The sequence below is a fragment of the Accipiter gentilis genome, chromosome 9, assembly GCF_929443795.1.
Source record: "Accipiter gentilis chromosome 9, bAccGen1.1, whole genome shotgun sequence".
NCBI lineage: Eukaryota > Metazoa > Chordata > Aves > Accipitriformes > Accipitridae > Astur > Astur gentilis.
Genome location: NC_064888.1, coordinates 35,807,624 through 35,826,432, shown reverse-complemented (window position 1 = coordinate 35,826,432; position 18,809 = coordinate 35,807,624). Strand labels below are relative to the sequence as shown.

Sequence of the window (18,809 nt, the reverse complement as noted above, 5' to 3'; positions counted from 1 at the left end):
CATTAATGAAAACAAAACATCTGAACATAACTATATTTTTGTTCTGCTTTTAACCTGTCTGCTCGTTTTACTTTTAGTCTTCACTGTACATTAGTAATCAAATACTGGAAATAAATCACACCCTTTATCTCCTACTTACTTTTTATCACTATGACTCCTAATCAGCTGTCTTACCTGAATAATAGATTTCTGCGTTATTCTCAAACCTTCTACTCTACAGCATTTTTCAACTTGCTATTGAGTTCCAGAACATGAGACACTGACACCCATTTCAGTTCCTTGCCTTCGAAATCAATAGGAGTTCAAAACATTTCTTTTAGTCTGTACTTTGGAGGAAAGCCTAACTATTTCACACCAAATTATAGTTCTAACCAGTGGACTCGGCCTAATATTCCCACCGCAGGTTAAGCTCTCCTGCATGCCTAGCTCTTTCTGTGAGACACAAGTAAACAGACTGACTGTTGTGCATAATGGAGGATATTTTTTCATAGGTTCACTCAGCATGTGTCCTAAAGAATTACAGGATTATCCTCCCTCATGTCTTTCTTAAAACAGAATTAAGTATTCAGGGCAGTAATTTACTAAATACTGCATTACATGGTGCGACTTTATTTTTCCAGATTGACATTTTCAGAAGCCTCAAGTTGCCTCTAATTCAAGGCTAGATATGCATTACCACATGCACATAAACATTTGGATGTACTGAATTCATGCTCAGATTTGAAATGTGTGCATTCAGATTTGTTATGTACATTGCAGTTAAGACCAGGTAGGATCTAAATGGCTACCTGGAGTCATAAGTACCTAATTTGTGCAGAGAGTTGGATAAGTGGTCATATAAATTAAGTGTGCATGGATGAAAGCAAAGCAGTTACAAGTATCCATGAAAACCTGTTCCTAAATTTGTGTCTGCACAAATGTAAAAAAGTGGCTTGATCAGAACTTTTCTGACCAACAGTGTTTAGTACGTTTTTCACAGTGGCTTTCCCTCCTCTAGAAAAAGTAGTGCATTAACAGTTGCATGGATCTGCGTTAAATTCTTGAAGACCATTATATAATGAATTCTATGTCAGTATGCTATTCTGCACGCTTCAATCACATACGCACTGTAATTATCTGGTTCTGAGGGCAAATTTAGGGATCTGTTCTTGCAGGGAACTAACTGCCTGTATACAATTTCAGAAGTCAAATGCAAATTCAGAAGGAAAAATTGTCCCTTTTTTCTTACTGATTTTGAACTTAATTAGTTTGACAAATTCGTGCAACTATTTGCAGAATCATGCTCTCATCAAGAGTTGGCCTAACCCTTATTACTTTTGATTAAGATTTCCTGATTATTCCTAAGGATTCAGTCACGGTTATTTGCAGATGAGAAATTCAGATTGTTATAGGCACAACTGAACAGGTTGAGATAAAAAACACACCCGGTCTATACCCAGAGAACAGCTTAATGAGGATACTTGGGAATCATTAATTAAGCGGAGGCTTTTCACCTTCAGGCTGATGGCTCAGATACAATATTGTATTTAGTAGCAGTACAACTCTTTGGTAAGTGCCCTTAGTGAGAGAGCTCTGCTCTTGGGGAGGTGAACTCGATGACCTGGGTCCATATCACAGGGACAGCCCCTAAAATACAAGTCTCGCTGGCTCATGTTAGTGTAATAGGGGACTGGACTCTGGTGTTTCATGAACATTTAAAGAGAGCAACTGGCAAAGCTGCAGCTCCAAATAATCTCCAAGCCAGTGAGACGCATCTGCTCATATATGCTCTGCAAGTCCTCATTCATCATCTGCTGCCCTTTGTTATGTACAAAGCCTGTTGTAGTGCAATTACATTCATCCATGCACAGCATATCAGAAATGCGACGTCCCATGCTGTTCATGTGGTCACTGAGTGTGACCAGCATAGTGATATCCCAGATCCCTTTTAAGGATGCTGTTCTCAAATACTAGAGAGGCTAATCCCATCTTGGCCACTGAACATGGCATCTCTTCAACCCATTAAATTCACATCTCACTGGGACAGCTCAATACACTAGTGCAGTATCAGTGCTGGTGTGCATATGCAGCCTGCATATACAATATACATATGTTAATATACAGGAGGTGCAGCTGCATTATATTCATCCCTCATCTCTAGTAATGCTGTCTTAGTTCTGACTTTCCACCCACTGGTCTGGAGGTAGGAGTAACACAAGAAGCCATACTGTTGTTGTAGTCAACACACACTCGGACGTATTTTTTTGCAATGCTTCCTCTCTTGGAAACTTGATGACAACTTATTGACGCTGAGACTTGCTAGTAAGACAAAGCTGATGCTTGTGAGTATTAGATGCATCTGAGTAGGTAGATCACAAAAAACACCCCTCACTTGGTCTGTTTTCTACTTGCCTCAGCTCAGTCCAGAACTATTAATAAAACTGTTCTGCACTCGGGGAAATATTTGCTGCCAACCATCATCAATCACGATTCTCTTCAGATAGCACTCTCAAGATGTTTTTCTAGGTGAAACCTTCTAATCCCTCTCTGGAGTCCCACTAAAGGATGTTAAAATTTGGTAGCATAGGGCACCTTCAAGATTTTTCCTGTAGGGTTTGCAATGGAATTAGAAAAATCTGAAGATACAGGAGGACTGTCCCTTTTTAACAGAGCAGCTCATCTCACAGAAAGGGAAATGAAGGGCATGGGGAAATATCCTGAGTGCTTTGTGATGTTATAAACCTATATCCCATTAATTCCTCAGTCCCTTTGATGAAGTGCACTGCCTGAGGTGCAAATTAGTGCCACTTTTGTGCATTGAACCTGTCCTCGTAAGAGAAGAAGTGCTCCAGAACCGCCTCCTCATTTCAAAAATACTACAGAATAGTTGTCAGTATTGACCTGAGCTAGATTAAACTAGTTACCTTGGAATATAAGTCTGTATATCCCATTAATAATCCCCTGAACTATCCAGTCTGCCACAGCATAATACTTCAAAAAGTAGGCAAACTAGTCACAATAAATCTTCAAAAGCTTCTTCCAGTTTAGTATGGAAACCTTACACAATGTACCCAAAGTGATCCTGTTCATCTCCATTACTTGCATTATTAGCATTCATCTATTTGTATTTTTTCTGGTTTATTAAATGTAAACATAAATGTAAGCCTTCTGTCCCTCTGTGAATGATTTATGTGATGAAACAAAGCAGGATCATATCCTGTGAATAAAGTCTTGCATAATCTGATAATTATTTGCTTAATCTGGTTATTATAGGCTCAGATTTGTTTTAATAGGGTTATAGTTACTAAATGTCTAACATTGCCAATAATTTTTGTGTCTAAGAAATTGTTTCAGTGATTGAAAAGATTTCTCAGTACTTTCTAACTGAGCGCAAATTTGAGGCCATATATACAGAAGATATTAGGAAGTTACTTTTCATTTTCACTTGCTGCTGCCTGGCCAGTGGAAGAATTCCCGTTGATGCGGTGGGATCAAGGCAGTAAAGAATAAGGCACCTTTCAAATAAGGTCATGATTCTGCAGACTCCTCTTACATGAGAGTTTCTCTGCTTATTTGAATAGCTTCATTAACTACAGTGTAACTGTTGTGTGTGAGAGCATCGTTCATGTGTAAGTAATGGATATGAAGAAGGCCACTATAATATCATCCATTAAAGTGTAGTCCACTATAGTATAGCCCATTAAAGAGAATTAGTGTTAGGATTTCACTCCTAGTATTTTTGAGAAGGGATGATTTTTCTCTCCTTCACTCACTTCAACAGGGGAAGATTGAATGTAGGATGCTACATCAAAGTCTCTCGCAAGTATTGAGTTTTAATATCTGTGCTGCAAGGGTCTTTTAATAACGTTTAGGAAGCTGACAGGACAAGCCAAAGTCTAGCTTAGCTAATGGAGATCTCTGGACAAGACCAACTGAATGTTTATTTTTTTTCAGTCATGACACAAATCCATTGAAACTTATGCTTGTTGTAGAAAATACAATGCCAACAATCAAAATTGTGTGATATTAATTCACTTTTAGAGATTAAAATGCCGTCAGAATTTATTAATCAGGAATACTAACAATGATCTTGAATGCCTTTCTACAAAAGTATAAAGGCATATATTCTAATGAAAATAAAAACAGATTATTATAGACACAGATAGAAGCTATGCTTGAAGTTGTCTTACATTTCGCAGTATAAAAATCATGTGTTCAGTGACTTTGAACTTTGCCAAAACATTAACTATTTGGGTGAAATTCTTCATGTTATGTGTGCGGCTCTGGCTGAATTATTGGGGAATAACTGCCTTTCAAAACCACAGTATGCCCTAATTTGTTTTGTTATCGACTCACCTTGGTAAATTTGAACAGCATTATTTTAAGAAAACCTCTCTGATATTTTTATTCTGAATGGTATTTTCAGTGCCAGAAAGGAACATGGATACTGAGGCAAGTACTGCAGCAAGTTCACTAAAATTTCAGCCCTGCCAGTTCTGAGGATACATCTGTGCACCTGCAGAATTCAGCCACAGGATTAGAGGAACAGGGAGAAAATGCTTTAAATTTTTATTTCAGTGGTACTTCTGGAGAGCAGATTGTGCCAAAAATGCAAAATTCACCCATTAGTCCAAATCACAGCTGTTCAAGATGGAATTACTTTAAAAGGAAAAAAACCAGTCTCTAAATCATGTCATGATTTAGTGATACTTGGGTACAGGCATAGCCACATACCTGTGGATGTAAGGAAACTAATAAATTGGGCTTAAAATGCGCAAACAAAACTGAGGCGGGGAGGCCATAGCTGTATGATGGGTGCTCAGCTAAGCGGCTAGTGTCTTCTACCTTTCCATGCAAGATCACTTTAGTATCTGCAGCCTTTGCTTTTGCCTCCCTGTAATTACAGCAAAGTCGCTTTTTATCTGAAGTGTTTTCAAAACCCTTTTAAGGCTTTCTGTGTTTTCCTTCTGGGCGTAACCTTGCCAGGACTCGCAACACACACGCATACGCGTATGGTCAACAGAGGGAAAAGTCTTGAACGTTTTTAGTCATTTAACCAAAAGCAGATGTTCGTGGTCATTCTCTTCCCTTCCCTTTTAAAATTTATGAGTGAATGCAGTGCTCAAGAAACCAGCAATAATATCAGTTGCTTAAGGTTGGCATAGCATGAACGGAAGCTTCCTGTAATGCTCAGCGCTCAAGGCCTCGTGCAGACTGGTGTTCAAGCAAGCTTGCCTGATCTTTCCTTCCAGCTGCAGAACCAGAGGACACCACCCCTGGTCCTGCTGCCCGAGCGCAGAGGCAACGCGTGACCTTGTTTTCTTAATCTCTTCCACCTACTGACAGCTGGGAGCTGGATGTCTCATGAGGCCGACCGATGCGGTGAGCATCCCTACTGAGCCCTCTCCCTGCAGCTCCGCTTTCAGCTTCGGAGGCTCCCAAGTTGTTCTTAGCAGAGAGTCACAGCCCCACACCGTCCCGTCGTCTCCTCGGCGTGAAGGAGAACTTGCCTGCCTAGCGCAGAGCAGCACGTCGCAGCCGCCCTCCAGCCAAGGCACACTGGGAGGTGGGAGATACGGTGTAGAGGCACTGGAGCTGCATTAGGATGGTGCCTCTTTTCAAGGCTCATTAGTGCAACGCGGGCCTGGGCTGTTCTGGCTGAGCTGCTTTTAGTCCCCTAGTAGCCGTGGCTGACAGCTGCTCAGGAGTGTTTACACCACACTCCAGCGCACCACGTAGCCCAGTCTAATAGGGGAGGTAGGTACTTCGCCGGCTGCCAAACAGAACAACTTTGTTTGCATATTTGGACACGCACGGGCACACACTCCAGCCTGGGGAAGTGTTGCGGGATCTGTAGTTCTTCAGTGGCTTGCCTTTGTTCAAAATTAAAAGCTGAGTATGTCTTTTAAGTGGGATTGTAATGGCTCTGTGTTCACGCTGCTTTTCTTTAAATGCTGTTCGGTGCGCAACAGCCAAATGCTACCTGTAACTGCTATGTATGGCACTGGGTTGATAGCTGCCATGAATCACTAGGGAAATGGTTTTTAATAACCAAATCCCAAACAACTGGACTTCGGATTACATGACTGTTCAGTTTTATAACTAGAGGAAAAAAAAAAAAAAAAAAAAGAAAACCTAGGCAGCCTAAGCCACTGAGATATTAACCTAACAAAACTTACTCCATCTATGCTTTTTAGTATTCTGTTTTCTCCTCTGCCCTTCTTAATGCAAAAATATTTGCTTAAGGCAAATCCATAAAAAGACCATATTAGGAGAATTGCATAATATCTCCTAAAAATAGGAAGGAAGAATCTAGGACTATGGAAATTCATTGTACTCAGATAAATGAATGACTGAACACGAAAACAAAATTGTAAGCAAGTTACTGTACTGCCATGAAAGGTAAGTCAGTCAGTTCAGTTGTCTTGGCTGGGTGTCATATTTTGTGCTGTGCTCACTGGGAAACTAATTGCTTGAAATAAATATTTGAAGATCTCTGTGTCTGGTCCTTGTAAGCTGTTTGATCAGTTTGGTGTTTCTGATAGGATCTGTTTTTTATAAAACTTTTAAGATTGCTGTTAGGCAGTTTTTGTGCCATATTGTCCCTGCCATATAAATGCAGTGAGAGTTGGGGCTTAATTGGGTCTCATCTTTACTAACATTAGGATCTGGGACTGGTCCAGCAGTAATTCATATGGCACGGGTCAACTTTCCTTCTTTCCACCCTTGTTTCTGCTTGTTTGGGAAGATTACTCACCCCCTCCCCCACCCCTCCCAGTCAAATTTTCTTACAATTTTAAGACTGAAGAGGTTGGAGGGAGGAGATTTTCCTCTACCTGTATTGAACTTTATCGACTAATAGGCCTGTTTCTCAGATTTCTAAAGTCTTGTCTGCTGCCAACTATGTTTCTAGCGACAGCTAATCAAGAGACCCAAGTGTCTGCACTGGACACCTCTTAGAGCAGAGCTAATTTGATCCATCGTTACCCAGTGGTCTGAGGAAGAGACACCATCTCCAACCCACCTGGCCCTGTCCAGAAGAGGCTGGGCAGTGCTCCCTACTTGGTGACTAAAGAGCTGGAAAGGTGGCTTTAGCAGAACAGGGACCTACATGTGGCCCAGCCCCTCTTCCCACAGGATGGATTCCTCGTGCCTGCCCTGGGGTGAAGATTTCTTTTCAACGCCCTTTCCTCCTGAAGGAATGCTTGGAAATGTTCTCAGGAGACCCATCATCCCTTTTTGCCTTTCCTGATCAGAAAATGAACCTCCCTGCTTTGAGGTAGTCCCTCTGTGCCTTGTTTCGGATGCTTAAGTACTCAAAACGAGCAACAAGCTACTGATGTTGAGGGATAAGGGGACTTTTTATATGCAATGTGTGTTCCCTTAAGAAAGCCAGAGTTTTGTGAAGGTAGGCCTGTCACTGCGTGGTGTAGGCCACTGAGCAGCTGTCTGCTGGTTTTGGATGGGGCCTGACCCATGATTTCTGAATGCTTGAACTGGGAAACCAGAGGGTGGCTGGGCCCGAAGGCACTCGGGGCGTCCTGCAGTGCTCAGGACTGCCTGGGGTCTGCCACCCTGCCCAGCTGGGGCAAAGCTGCAGGGGAAAGCAAGACAAGAGCCCCGTAGGAGAATGGGGACAAACTGTGTGATTTTAGGAGAGGTACAAAGCTATGGGGGTCAGGAGCTTGGTGCTGGGAGGTGACGGGATCTGAAGGGACTGGCTGATAAACCGTTCATTGCGCTGCACTGCAGCCTGTGAAACTCTGTGTGTGTTTCCCCGGTGCGTATTTGGGCACAAGGGGATAATTGGTTTGCTTTCTTTAATGTCTCCCAGCTGAAAAAAACTTGTGATTTGATTCTTACTGTGCTGGGTGTTATCTACATAGCTTTGGAGGCTAGTGCCAGCAGTGTCTTGGTAATGCTGGGTTTTAAAAGATACTTTCTTCACTCTACAAAGTGGGATGACAGAACTGTAGTGCTTTTATGCAGAATGATGACCGATAATTTCATGCCCCAAACTTGCATCTTGAGGGCTGATTTAGCAGAGGAAAAACAAAAAAAAAAGAAGCAGAAAAAAAGATCCGACTTCTTTTTTATAGGATTGCGCAAAGTTGATTGTTTTTATAGTTTCAATAGCTTTGCACTCTGGCTGTACGGTATGGGTTTCAAAACTGCTCTGTGCTGAATTGGATCCTTATTTTAGTGGCCTGTGTTTCTGACCCACACTTTGCTAATCTGCCCTGTTGCGAGTAATTTATACTCCAGCGTGGCATAGTACTACTGTGCTAATAAGAAAATACTATTGACAATTGTGATAGATGCACATACCGCTTAGTGAGCACAGAAGAGTTAAACTGATTGCATTTTTACAGTCTGTATATTTCTCTGCTTATTGTTTGTAGCCTGCTGTTCGAAAAACAGGTTAGTTGAATAGTAAATCTCTCTAATCAACACGAGAGAACAAAAAGAACAAGCACCCTCATTTTTTGTAGCTACTTCAGAAGCATGGTCATTTGAAGGATGTATTCTGGGAGATTTGTCCCTCTTCTTCAGAAAGGCTTGTTAATATGGGCAATAACTAACCAGGCATCTCAGGAGAGGACATAGGCACACTCATTAAAATTAGCTGAAGAAACAACCCACATAACAGATACCTATCGTAATGAAACTTCTGTTGTCTCTCACTGTAACATGTAAGCAATATGTTTCATAAAGCACATAAGGACCAAAACGTGTAGCTAACAGCAAGGGACTGGTTTCCGAGTTCGGACACCCACTCTGTGCCTGTTTGCATTCAGGTCCAATGCATTTATTTCCCTTTAAGTGCTTCTTCTCTCCCCTCCCTCCAAATTAAAGCTCACCTCTGGAGCTGTCCCCAGTCAGAGACCTTTTCCTTGCTGTAATGCAGATAAGCATGCTGTAGTGGATATATAAAAATATTGCTGGATGACAAGCCATAAATAACGTGTGTTCTGACTCCTGGTGAGATGCCACTGCAGTGTTTAATGCATTTACTAACCACGTAGTGCTATGATTTGTAGAAACTGGCTGCATAACTGCAAGATAGCACTTCTAGGAATAAATTCAGCACTGTAATGTCTGCAAAGGATGGCGGAAGGGGGATTTGGGGAGTGGGAAGCAGGGAATTACTAGGTTTGGGAGGATCTTATGATGGTTATTAGGTGCAGGGCAAGAGAAGACTAGGTTAGGGTGTGTCAGAGCAAGAACATATGATTGAAGTCATCTAGTAGGCACTGGGATTAGAAGGAAACATGAAGGTCCACAGAGTCCTCTGGAAGAGAAATACCTCTATGAGCAATATTCCTTTCTCCTTTCAGAAAACCACTAGCTCCCCTGCTGCTCCTGATTCGCCTTTCTTTTTAGGAAAGAAATAAGTAAAATTTTGCTTCTGATCATGAGAGATTTTTCTTTTCTGGACATGCACTTGGTTTCTTTACCAGCCCTTGACACAGTCCAACACTTTAGTTCAAGTATTAAAAGCTAAATGTTGCAAAGACCAAAACAAGGGGTCTGTGACTAACGGACAGGATACTGAAGCTCATCAGGAGGTGCATGAATATGATTATCTCCCCATATCATTTGTTGCTTGTGCTACCACAGTGATAAGATTCTCTGTAAAAGCAGATGTTCATTTTTTACAGAATATAAAAGCTTAAGTGAGTGCAAGGTTGTTGGCAGTATGGGGGCAGCTTCGTCAGAGTAGCACACATTACTGAATTATAGTTCCCTGCGAAGCCAGGGTGAGTGTCAACCCATCTTACATAACTTTGTTTTACAGTCATGTAAAACTCAGCATGTCACAGCTGAGTGTATAAGTCATTAGCAAATGCTATTTCACCTCAGCAGAAAAATCTCATACCTCTTTCCATATGTTTAACCAGTTATTTTAAGCTGCTTTTCTTTCAGTTTTTTTAATTATTACTTTTATCAGCCCAGCCCTGCTTGTTTTTTAATGACAGAATTCCCATAGATCTTTTTGTCACCAGATAAGAACTTTATATTAAAATTAAAAAAAAAAATACAAGTTTGAATACAGACTCATTAGCCATTTGTGTGTTCTGTTTTACTCCTGTGGAATTAGGCACTTTAGCACCTTTGAAGGTACCTTCTTGCCTGTATGTTAGGCATGTAGGATACCTGAGATGGGGGTTGGCAGTGAATCTTTGGCATCATGCATAATGACCAGCTCTCATTTCCCAAATTTGTTGATGGCGTAGATAATCCCTGTCAGAATTGTCTGCAGGTGTATGTGATGGACACACATTTCTATCGTTTAATTTTTTAGGATAGTGGAAGATGTTATAAAGTACATATCCGATGACTGAGGATATCCTTCATAATTCAAATGCATGTCTCCCAGTCTTGGTGTTTTTCCACGAAGGCTATCAGCATAACCTCCAAGCGCTGATTTTTACCTCTGATAAGGTGTTGAACCACTGTAGCACAAAATACAGCGGTTCTGCCACAGGTAGAGTCGTTTCTGCCCAAGAGTAGGGCAGGAAGTATTTTCCCCTTAGGTTGTAATTAAAGGGCACATACTGTCTATAGCACTCTCTTCAACAAATAGTTGTGTGGAGGTTTTTTTCTATTACTTGTGATTTAGTGATGCACTGTTGTATTACAGTAGTGCAGCCTATGCCAGCATTTCCATTATAACCTGTTTTTACAGGTTTATAACTCAACAGTAAGAATGTACTCTTCCAATTTGAAACTTGGCATATAATGTCTTATCTCATCCTCAAAATGATAGTTTTTTCTTTCCCTTCACCATCTCCCCACCAAAAGAGGCTGCATTTTTGCTTATTTTTAAATGGGAGATATTGTCATTCCTGTTTTGATAAGAGAAAAGCCTGCATGATTATTAAAATTACTTTTCAGTTCTAAGAAAGGAGGACTTTATAATAGAGGATGCAAGTGAATAAGTGTTGTTGATGTAAGAATGACTACAATAAGTATATGGATACAAAGAAGTATTACCTTCCAAATGAAAGCCAGGGAATATTGATCAAAATGATTGAAAAGCTTTTTGAAGTTGATTCTGTTTCTAGCTCTTGATTTTACCCTTAAAATAGTGTTCTCAAAGGTAAATATGTTTTAGCTGCTGCACTCTATTGTTTATCAGGCTGAATGAAGTAAAGGAAGACTTTACTGCATATAGACAAAATAATGATATTTTTATCTTTTCTCATTTGAGAAACACAGTACAGAAGGAACATAAATTCTAACTTTGGTGTTGAGACAAACTACCAAGGGTAGACTTGTAGTTAGCACAGTGTTATGAATCCAAAGCAGGCATAAGCAGCAAAGCACAATGTTTCCAATGGACCGATGCTTGTGTGGACTAGGAAATTTAGCACTGAATGACGAAGAAATATGAGGCTTGTGCGGTCCTTAGACTTTACACTGTTGAGATCTGAACATCAACCCATACCTCCTCTGAAGCCTCACATTCCAACGCAATGTAGTATAGGTGTTTAGGATATAAGAAAACCAGGACTGAAATCCAGTTTCTCCTCCTTTACCTGTCTCCTTGGAGCCAGCCATTTAGGAGTTGATATCTACCCAGTTGCCATTAAAAGATGTTTCCTAACCTGTGTGAATACCACCACCACTGCAAACACAGCAGGGAGGCGTCACTGTATGGCTTGTTGTAGCAAATTTACTTCTAGGCATTTCCTTTTCCATTTGGATAGTTAAATTTATGCTTACCATAACCACTTTAATGGTACTAATTAGAAGAAAGGGTATGTAAGAGAGAGATTTCACAGAGGGTGTTTATTAATGAATTGAGCTATTATTTTGTCATATATTTGAAAACTATCAACATATATATAGTATGCATTCTTACTATAGCTAAGCTGTCTTTCTCTTATATCCCAGCTGTTTTAGTTTTTCAGTTGTCTCTAATATATCTATTTATAAATGTAAAAGTATTATGAAAAGCAGGGAATGTGCTTCCTAATGAGAACTTCAGTTCCTTCATTTGGATTCTAAAATCAGTAATTAGGTCAAAGACTATTTTGTATCCATAGGCAGCACCAATGGCTCTCAGATATAAAATAAAATAGCCATACATGGAACTGAATTTCTGAGGGTATAAAATCAGAATGCTCAGCACTTCCTCACATCAGCTTTAGTCCAGTCCATCTCTGCCAAAACCAGTGGAATTCTGCAGTGCAAAATTAATGCAACACAGTGAGATTCACATCCTCATTTTTTGCAGGAAATAAATTCAAGGTCCAACAAAACTTCCAGGAAGTATCAGACGTGCTCAGTGCAGTCCGTAGTTTCGGTGTGTAAATCCAAGTCTTCTGTTATAAGACTTGATTGTACGTTTAACACGGGTAGCTCCTATAAAAGAGTGCTGTTTATGTTTCTGGAATATACGAAGAAAGAAATTATATTGAGAATCACTGAAGTACTTAAATCAGCCACAGCACCATCTATTGAAAATATCTTCAGCACCATGGAGATTGCTATTGCTCTTATAGAAAAGCAGAAAACTCCCAGCCCAGTCGTGTTCACTTGAGCAATGGAAATACTAAACACCGTGTGATGCTAGACAGAGTGCACACTGCTGCTTTCATTTTGTATGATGCTGCCACCAGAAATGTTTCTTACTTAAGTCAGTGTGGAGAGCACACCATAATAGCAACAGATGGATGCTTCTCATAAGACATGGCCGAAGATATATCAGATCATTTTTTAGGCTTTGATTATCTAAAATATTCCTATATTTAATAATATTCCATCTATAATAATCAGTGAATGCAGTGTAAACAAACAGCTGAATTTGAGTTACAGGTATGTATTTTAAAAGACATTAAATGTTCTTACAGCAGCCTTCCAGTACCTAAAGGCAGCCTACAAGAAAGCTGGGGAGGGACTTTTTACAAGGGCAGGTAGTGATAGGGCGAGGGGTAATGGTTTTAAACTGAAGGAGGGCAGATTTAGATTAGATATTAGGAAGAAATTCTTCACTGGGAGGGTGGTGGGACACTGGAACAGGTTGCCCAGAGAAGCTGTGGCTGCCCCATCCCTGGAAGTGCTCAAGGCCAGGCTGGATGGGGCTTGGAGCAACCTGGTCTAGTGGAAGGTGTCCCTGCCCATGGCAGGGGGGCTGGAACTAGGTGATCTTTAAGGTCCCTTCCAACCCAAACCATTCTATAATTCTATGATTCTTTTTGTAACTTTCTAGAAGAGACTTTGTGGCAGCCATGCAATGTATTAAAATTATATTTATATTTTCGTGATAATACACGGAGAAATTGCAAGAATCATTGAGGATAAAATACTCCTGTGTTGTATATTTTCCTAAAACTGACGCATATGATAGATGTTAATGTGCAGTGGTATTATGGTAATTATTAACTGTCGTATTTAATTTCTTCTCATGAACATCCAGCACCATTTTTAAGGGGCCACAGAACATAACATGTTTTTTGCAGCTCATGGCACTCATCATTGTAATTACTAAGTACCCTTAGCTGACTATTTGAAGTTTTGCTGTAAATTCAAATCAGAATGTGAATGTTATTGGAAAACATGCATTACATTTGGAGAGTTAATTTGCTAATCATGTGGAAATCACTGTCAAAATTATAGGAGTATGACAACCCATGCAAATTTATCTAATTGTTTTGTGCTGCTGTATGTATAAATTGTACAGGGAATAAATTTTGTATTTGTTCATAGGCACAGAAGAAGCGGAAATCCAATGAATCTGTAGATACAGAGCTCTGTCTTAATGAGGTAAGACTATGGATCCTATATATTTCACAGCACAGATGTCTCCCCATAATATAAAACATTCAAAGTCTGTCAAGATTATAATGGGTTTAGCTCACACTAAAGTCCTGTTAGTATTGTTATGTTTGCTTACCATAATGTCTTAAAGAATGATCTTACTCAGAAATCTGGAGCTGGGCTCAAAGTGGCCTCTGATGACTGCATTTTAATAGCTGTATAGCACATGTTTAGGCAGATCCCATGGTAATTACCATTGCACCTTGCAAGTATACTTAGTTAATAATCTGCAGGAACACAAGATGATATGGCTTTTAACAAATACACAGAAATATACTGGACATCATTCTGTGGCTAATAAAAATGACCGGTTTAGGGCATGAAACAATGTTCACATCAGGAGATGTGATGCTCATACATCAGGAGATAGACTGACAGCCCCAAGAGACATGAACCTCCCAGTGCTGTTTGAGTAGTCTGCTCAGCCTGACCTCCAAGGCCCCCTTTCAGATGTAAACATTACATCAGTTTCCATGTCTGTCAGTCCATATCCTTTGTACTGAGTCTCTCAGGAAGCTTAAGAATTAGTGATGTCCATAAATTAATTTTTACAGTGTGGAAGCACATAGCCTAGGCACTGGAGCAAGACCAGCTGTACAGGCATAAGCCACCAAAAGGATGTGACCGTATCTTTCAGGTTCTCCTTCACCATTCCAGATTTGCCCAGTTCTTCTAAGCAGTGACAGTTTTATAGCGCATTCCCTATTCTTTAGTTTCTATTAAGAATTTCCTGTAGATACTAGCATGTAATAACACGTGAGGGAACAATGCAGTAATGTTAACACATCTGTTGACATCTTGTGCTGGCTAAAAGACCTTACACAAGAAGGCCCTAGTAACTATAGTTTACCGTAAGAAGTGCTGGTCCATCTTACCGCATACTCTGTGACAGCTTCCAAAAAGCAGAGGCCCAGGGTTGAGTATAGGAAAGCATATCGTGATGATTCCTCTAATGCCTCTACTACTTCTAGCAGTTTGCTTCTCAAGGCCTTCCAGTTAGCCCGTCCTAGCAGGTGATACCAAATGAGGGAGTGGCACGGAGATTTATCCATGAATGCCTCCCTGGCTCTGTAGACAGTCGTTCCTGTGGATACTGATGCTCTGTGCTCGTTCTTTATATCTGATCTTCTGGGTACTTCTAGCTTGCGCCTTGGCCCATTGCCTCTCCAGGATGGGGGAGGCTTGTCCCCTCTGTAGAAGCTGCATCCTTGGGGATTTTCAGATCCTGCGTGGACAGGGTCTGAGCAACTTTGCATGGAGTAGGTTGGACTTAATGACCTTAGAGGTCCTTTCAGGTCTAAATTGTTCTACTACTGTGATTATACCTGTTAGGCTTTTCTTTTTACTGAGGATGATAACAATGAGACATATTCTTGCTACACCTCCTCCTTAAATAGTTCACTATAATCTGCCAATCTGTACTTACATATACAAACTGTTTAATTACTGGTAGCAAAGAGGACAAGGAATGTAAATAATGCAGCAATCAAGGGAAAAAAGGCGTTAGAAAGAAATTTTTCATAAGGTAGAAAGCTCTGTCTTTTCTGATCCCATGGATTAGATTTTATTTATTGTTATCCAGAAGTAACTTCTTAAACAAAGTTGTTCTGTTGACTGTGCAGAAGTTGCAGTTTCTCTGTGCAGCCTGCATTTGCTTTTTAAAATAAACTCGCATGATAAACACAGATTGCTAAAAAAATTGCCATACTTAACAAGGGTAGGTTTTACACATGGGACCGTTGCTAAAGTAGGGATTCTTTAACACTTTTTTCTTTTTTTTGAATTGTGCTGTACTGGAGTTTTTATCCTTTAAACTCACTTTAAAATCCTTGTGACATCTGTTTTTATGCCTTTTGTATCTTTCAATATGTGACAGTGATATACAGGTAACAGTGGAGGGTGGGACGTGAACAAAAGATGAACTTCATCATGTAGATTTAAATATTTTTTCAAAGAAAATGTGTAATGGTGACCAAGGAAAGTATTGTGTCTTGCAGAATGCTATTGGGAAAGACAACACAGCAGGAGTCTCTACCAGTCACATATCTTCGGAGAATTCGCTTGCTCTTCCTAGAAGCTTCTATCTAAGCACACCGCTCACTCTGATGACACTTGCACTCTCACTCTGTTTGTCCCTAAGCTCATCAGTCATCTTGTAGCTGCATTTCAAAAGGACTTGTAAAAAAAAAAAAAAAAAAAAAAAAAATCTGTTTCCTGTCCTCTGTTGTTTATCTGGAATTCCAGGTCTGGGAGCTAAGCTGAGGCACTCCTGCTAGAACAGTTTCAGTCAGCTGGAATATTTTTTTTTTCTCTCTAAAAAAGCTTCTTGTGATATTTAGAGGCTTTGTGAAATACTTGGTGCAGTGCTACATTCCAAACCCAAAAGGCTTTTGGGCATGCAGTGTTTTAAAGAGACAGTGTGTAAATTTGCCTGTAAAGCGACCTGGTTGGATTATTTTAATAATTATTATTTTAGTTCTGGCTTTTACCCAAGAAGGAGGATGGCAGTTTTCTTAAGATCCTATTTATCTCATTGAATGATTTTGGTTGTCAAATTGATTGAACTTCAGACTATCAAGGATGCCAGGCTTTTGTCTAATGGTGAATGTTCTCCCAGAGAGTGGACTTTATGAAACATCTTCATTTGATAAATTGCTACTGATGTTAAACTCTTTCAGTGTATTAGCATTTTCCTCTTTAAATGTTTATGTACTGTAAGTGATTCTGCGTTCCCTCCTGAGAAGCCATTATAATTCGCATACAGGTATGATGTATGTCTTTCAGTTAAATTCTCATAAAAATAGTGTGGCATATAACTTTCTAACAGTACGTTTATCTTTTAATTATAATCATCTAGCCTTAACAAGGGTGAAGATTCTTTAACAAGAAGCAGCCATTGTGAAAACTTGATAAAGATACATTTCTTTGAATTTGAGGATAAGCGGTAGAAACAAATTTTGCTTCAGGGTTTCAGCTGTACAGTCTATGGTCTTCTATGCTTCCATTGTGATAATATAGTCCAGTTATTATACTGTTTGTTTAATAAAAAATGACATACAATTTATTTGCTCTACTAAAACAGCATTATCTGTCTATACGTAGCTGATAACGTCAGCGCAAAAAGTTACCAGAACTTTATGCCTTACTTCTCTTATCACAATATTGTAGAGGGAAAAGGGGTAGTAGGATATCATTTCAACTGTGTTTTATTTCTTAGACTGCTAAAATCAACACAAAAGGATGGTTGTTCCAATTACAAGGCAGCATCATGCACACTCACCCATGTGACAGGCTTTTCTCACCCTGGTAGTTCATACTGCAGACCTTGGCATTGCTGACATGATGAACTGTTTGCAAGACCAGTTCCATAAATTGTTTTAATGGTTTGGATGGCAATATTGCCACTATACATGATTTGATCGCTTTGGTTTTCATTCAGTGACATTGACAGCCTGTGCTGGCTCATGATGATTTTCTGTGGTATCTAGAAGGAATTCTTTAAAGCTTTAAATGTCATCAAATAGGCAGCATTTCTCCTAAGGGCTGTCTTTATACCTTACTGTGATGGCTTGTTGACTGTTACAAGCAGTTATGTCTAAATGATCAACAGTAATCAGTTTTTGTTTCTATTGAAAGTAGAAGATAACTTTCCAAGCAGGGAGTTCATCATGTTGAATTTACAGATTTACATTGAGACTTACACAGTTATGCCCAGGCCTGCTCTGAAAAGTCCAGATCAGTTATTCGCAATACAACTATAAAGTACAATTACTGTTTTATAAACGGCAATGAAGTTTGGGAGTGTGCAGAATACACATCTTACTAAGAGATTATTAAACCTATTGACAAGTTCATCTTTTGATCTTTTTCTTCGCTAATAACAAACACTATCATAAATTCTGAAATTCACTTATGTACTCTTGATTATGGTCAAATAACATAGGTTTCAAAGCACTGTGTGTGTGAGATAGAATTCTAGGATACTCTCTGCCACTGAACATAACAAATTAGACAATATTACTCTTTAATTCTGTACTGATAAGAAACTGCAAATTACTTTCAAAGGCATCAAAGCTGCTTTCACAGAAGAAATATATAGCACATCATTACCAGCAAAGCCCATGTGGTTCCTGTTGCTCTTCTTGTAGAAGCTAATCAAATTATTGAAAACTAGTGACAACAGAAAAAAGATTACGAGATTCATGATTTAAAAAATAAATCAAATTATTTTATGTCAAAAGGAGTTGATAATATAACCTATTGAAATGCTAATGAACATAGCATTATAATTCAAAAGTCTGACATTATCCAATTAAAAATATTTTCAAAACAAATTCATAAACATTACAATTATTAAATCCATCTTTGATCCACAAAGCTTTCTTTAAAAGATCATTTGTATTCAGCACATTAAACATTTTAAGCAGTATCGGGAATTTTAATAACCTCCCAGTATAGTACGTACTTTTTGAAGATTTTTTTATATTTGGTTTGATTACAGTATCTCTGTTACATTTAATACCAATTATTAGAGCTTTGACACTGTGTGATCCAGAATAAAAGCTATTGATCACTTATACTGTAAACAACAACCTAATTAGGTTCTGATTACAAAAGAAATTGCTAGTTAGCTGACTCAATGAGAGTTACCTTTGGAAATACAATTACGTATGTAGTAGAGCAAGAAATGGCGTTTTATACAGCTAGCCATGTTACCACCAAAAAATCAGACCACTCAAGCTTTTTTTCCTGTATAAATTAAAAGCATACTGAATTCTTAATCAAAAAAACCCCAAACCTGCTTATTAAACAGGCAAGAAGGAAAAAAAAAATCTTAAGAGTCTGACACTTGATGAGGTTTTTACAGGCATCACCATGCAAATATCGGAGGGGTTTTAGAAGTTGGGTGTGGTGTGGATGATGTCAATTTAGCATGGTGACCTTGTCAATGCATTCATTTGCTACAGTACTGAAGTATGCAAATTGTTTAATTTTCCTCCCTT

At 39.3% G+C, this 18,809-nt stretch overlaps 1 protein-coding gene across 1 annotated transcript in view; it reads left to right on the top strand.

Moving 5' to 3' along the window:
* Nucleotides 1–18,111, top strand: part of GFRA1 (GDNF family receptor alpha 1) — a 146,374-nt gene extending 128,263 nt beyond the window's left edge. The window contains exons 8-9 of the mRNA XM_049809576.1: nucleotides 13,696–13,752; nucleotides 15,804–18,111. Of these exons, the coding sequence (XP_049665533.1) occupies nucleotides 13,696–13,752; nucleotides 15,804–15,965 (219 nt within the window). The 3' untranslated portion in view covers nucleotides 15,966–18,111. The remainder of the gene's footprint in view (nucleotides 1–13,695; nucleotides 13,753–15,803) is intronic.
* The last annotated feature ends 698 nt before the right edge of the window (nucleotides 18,112–18,809 follow it).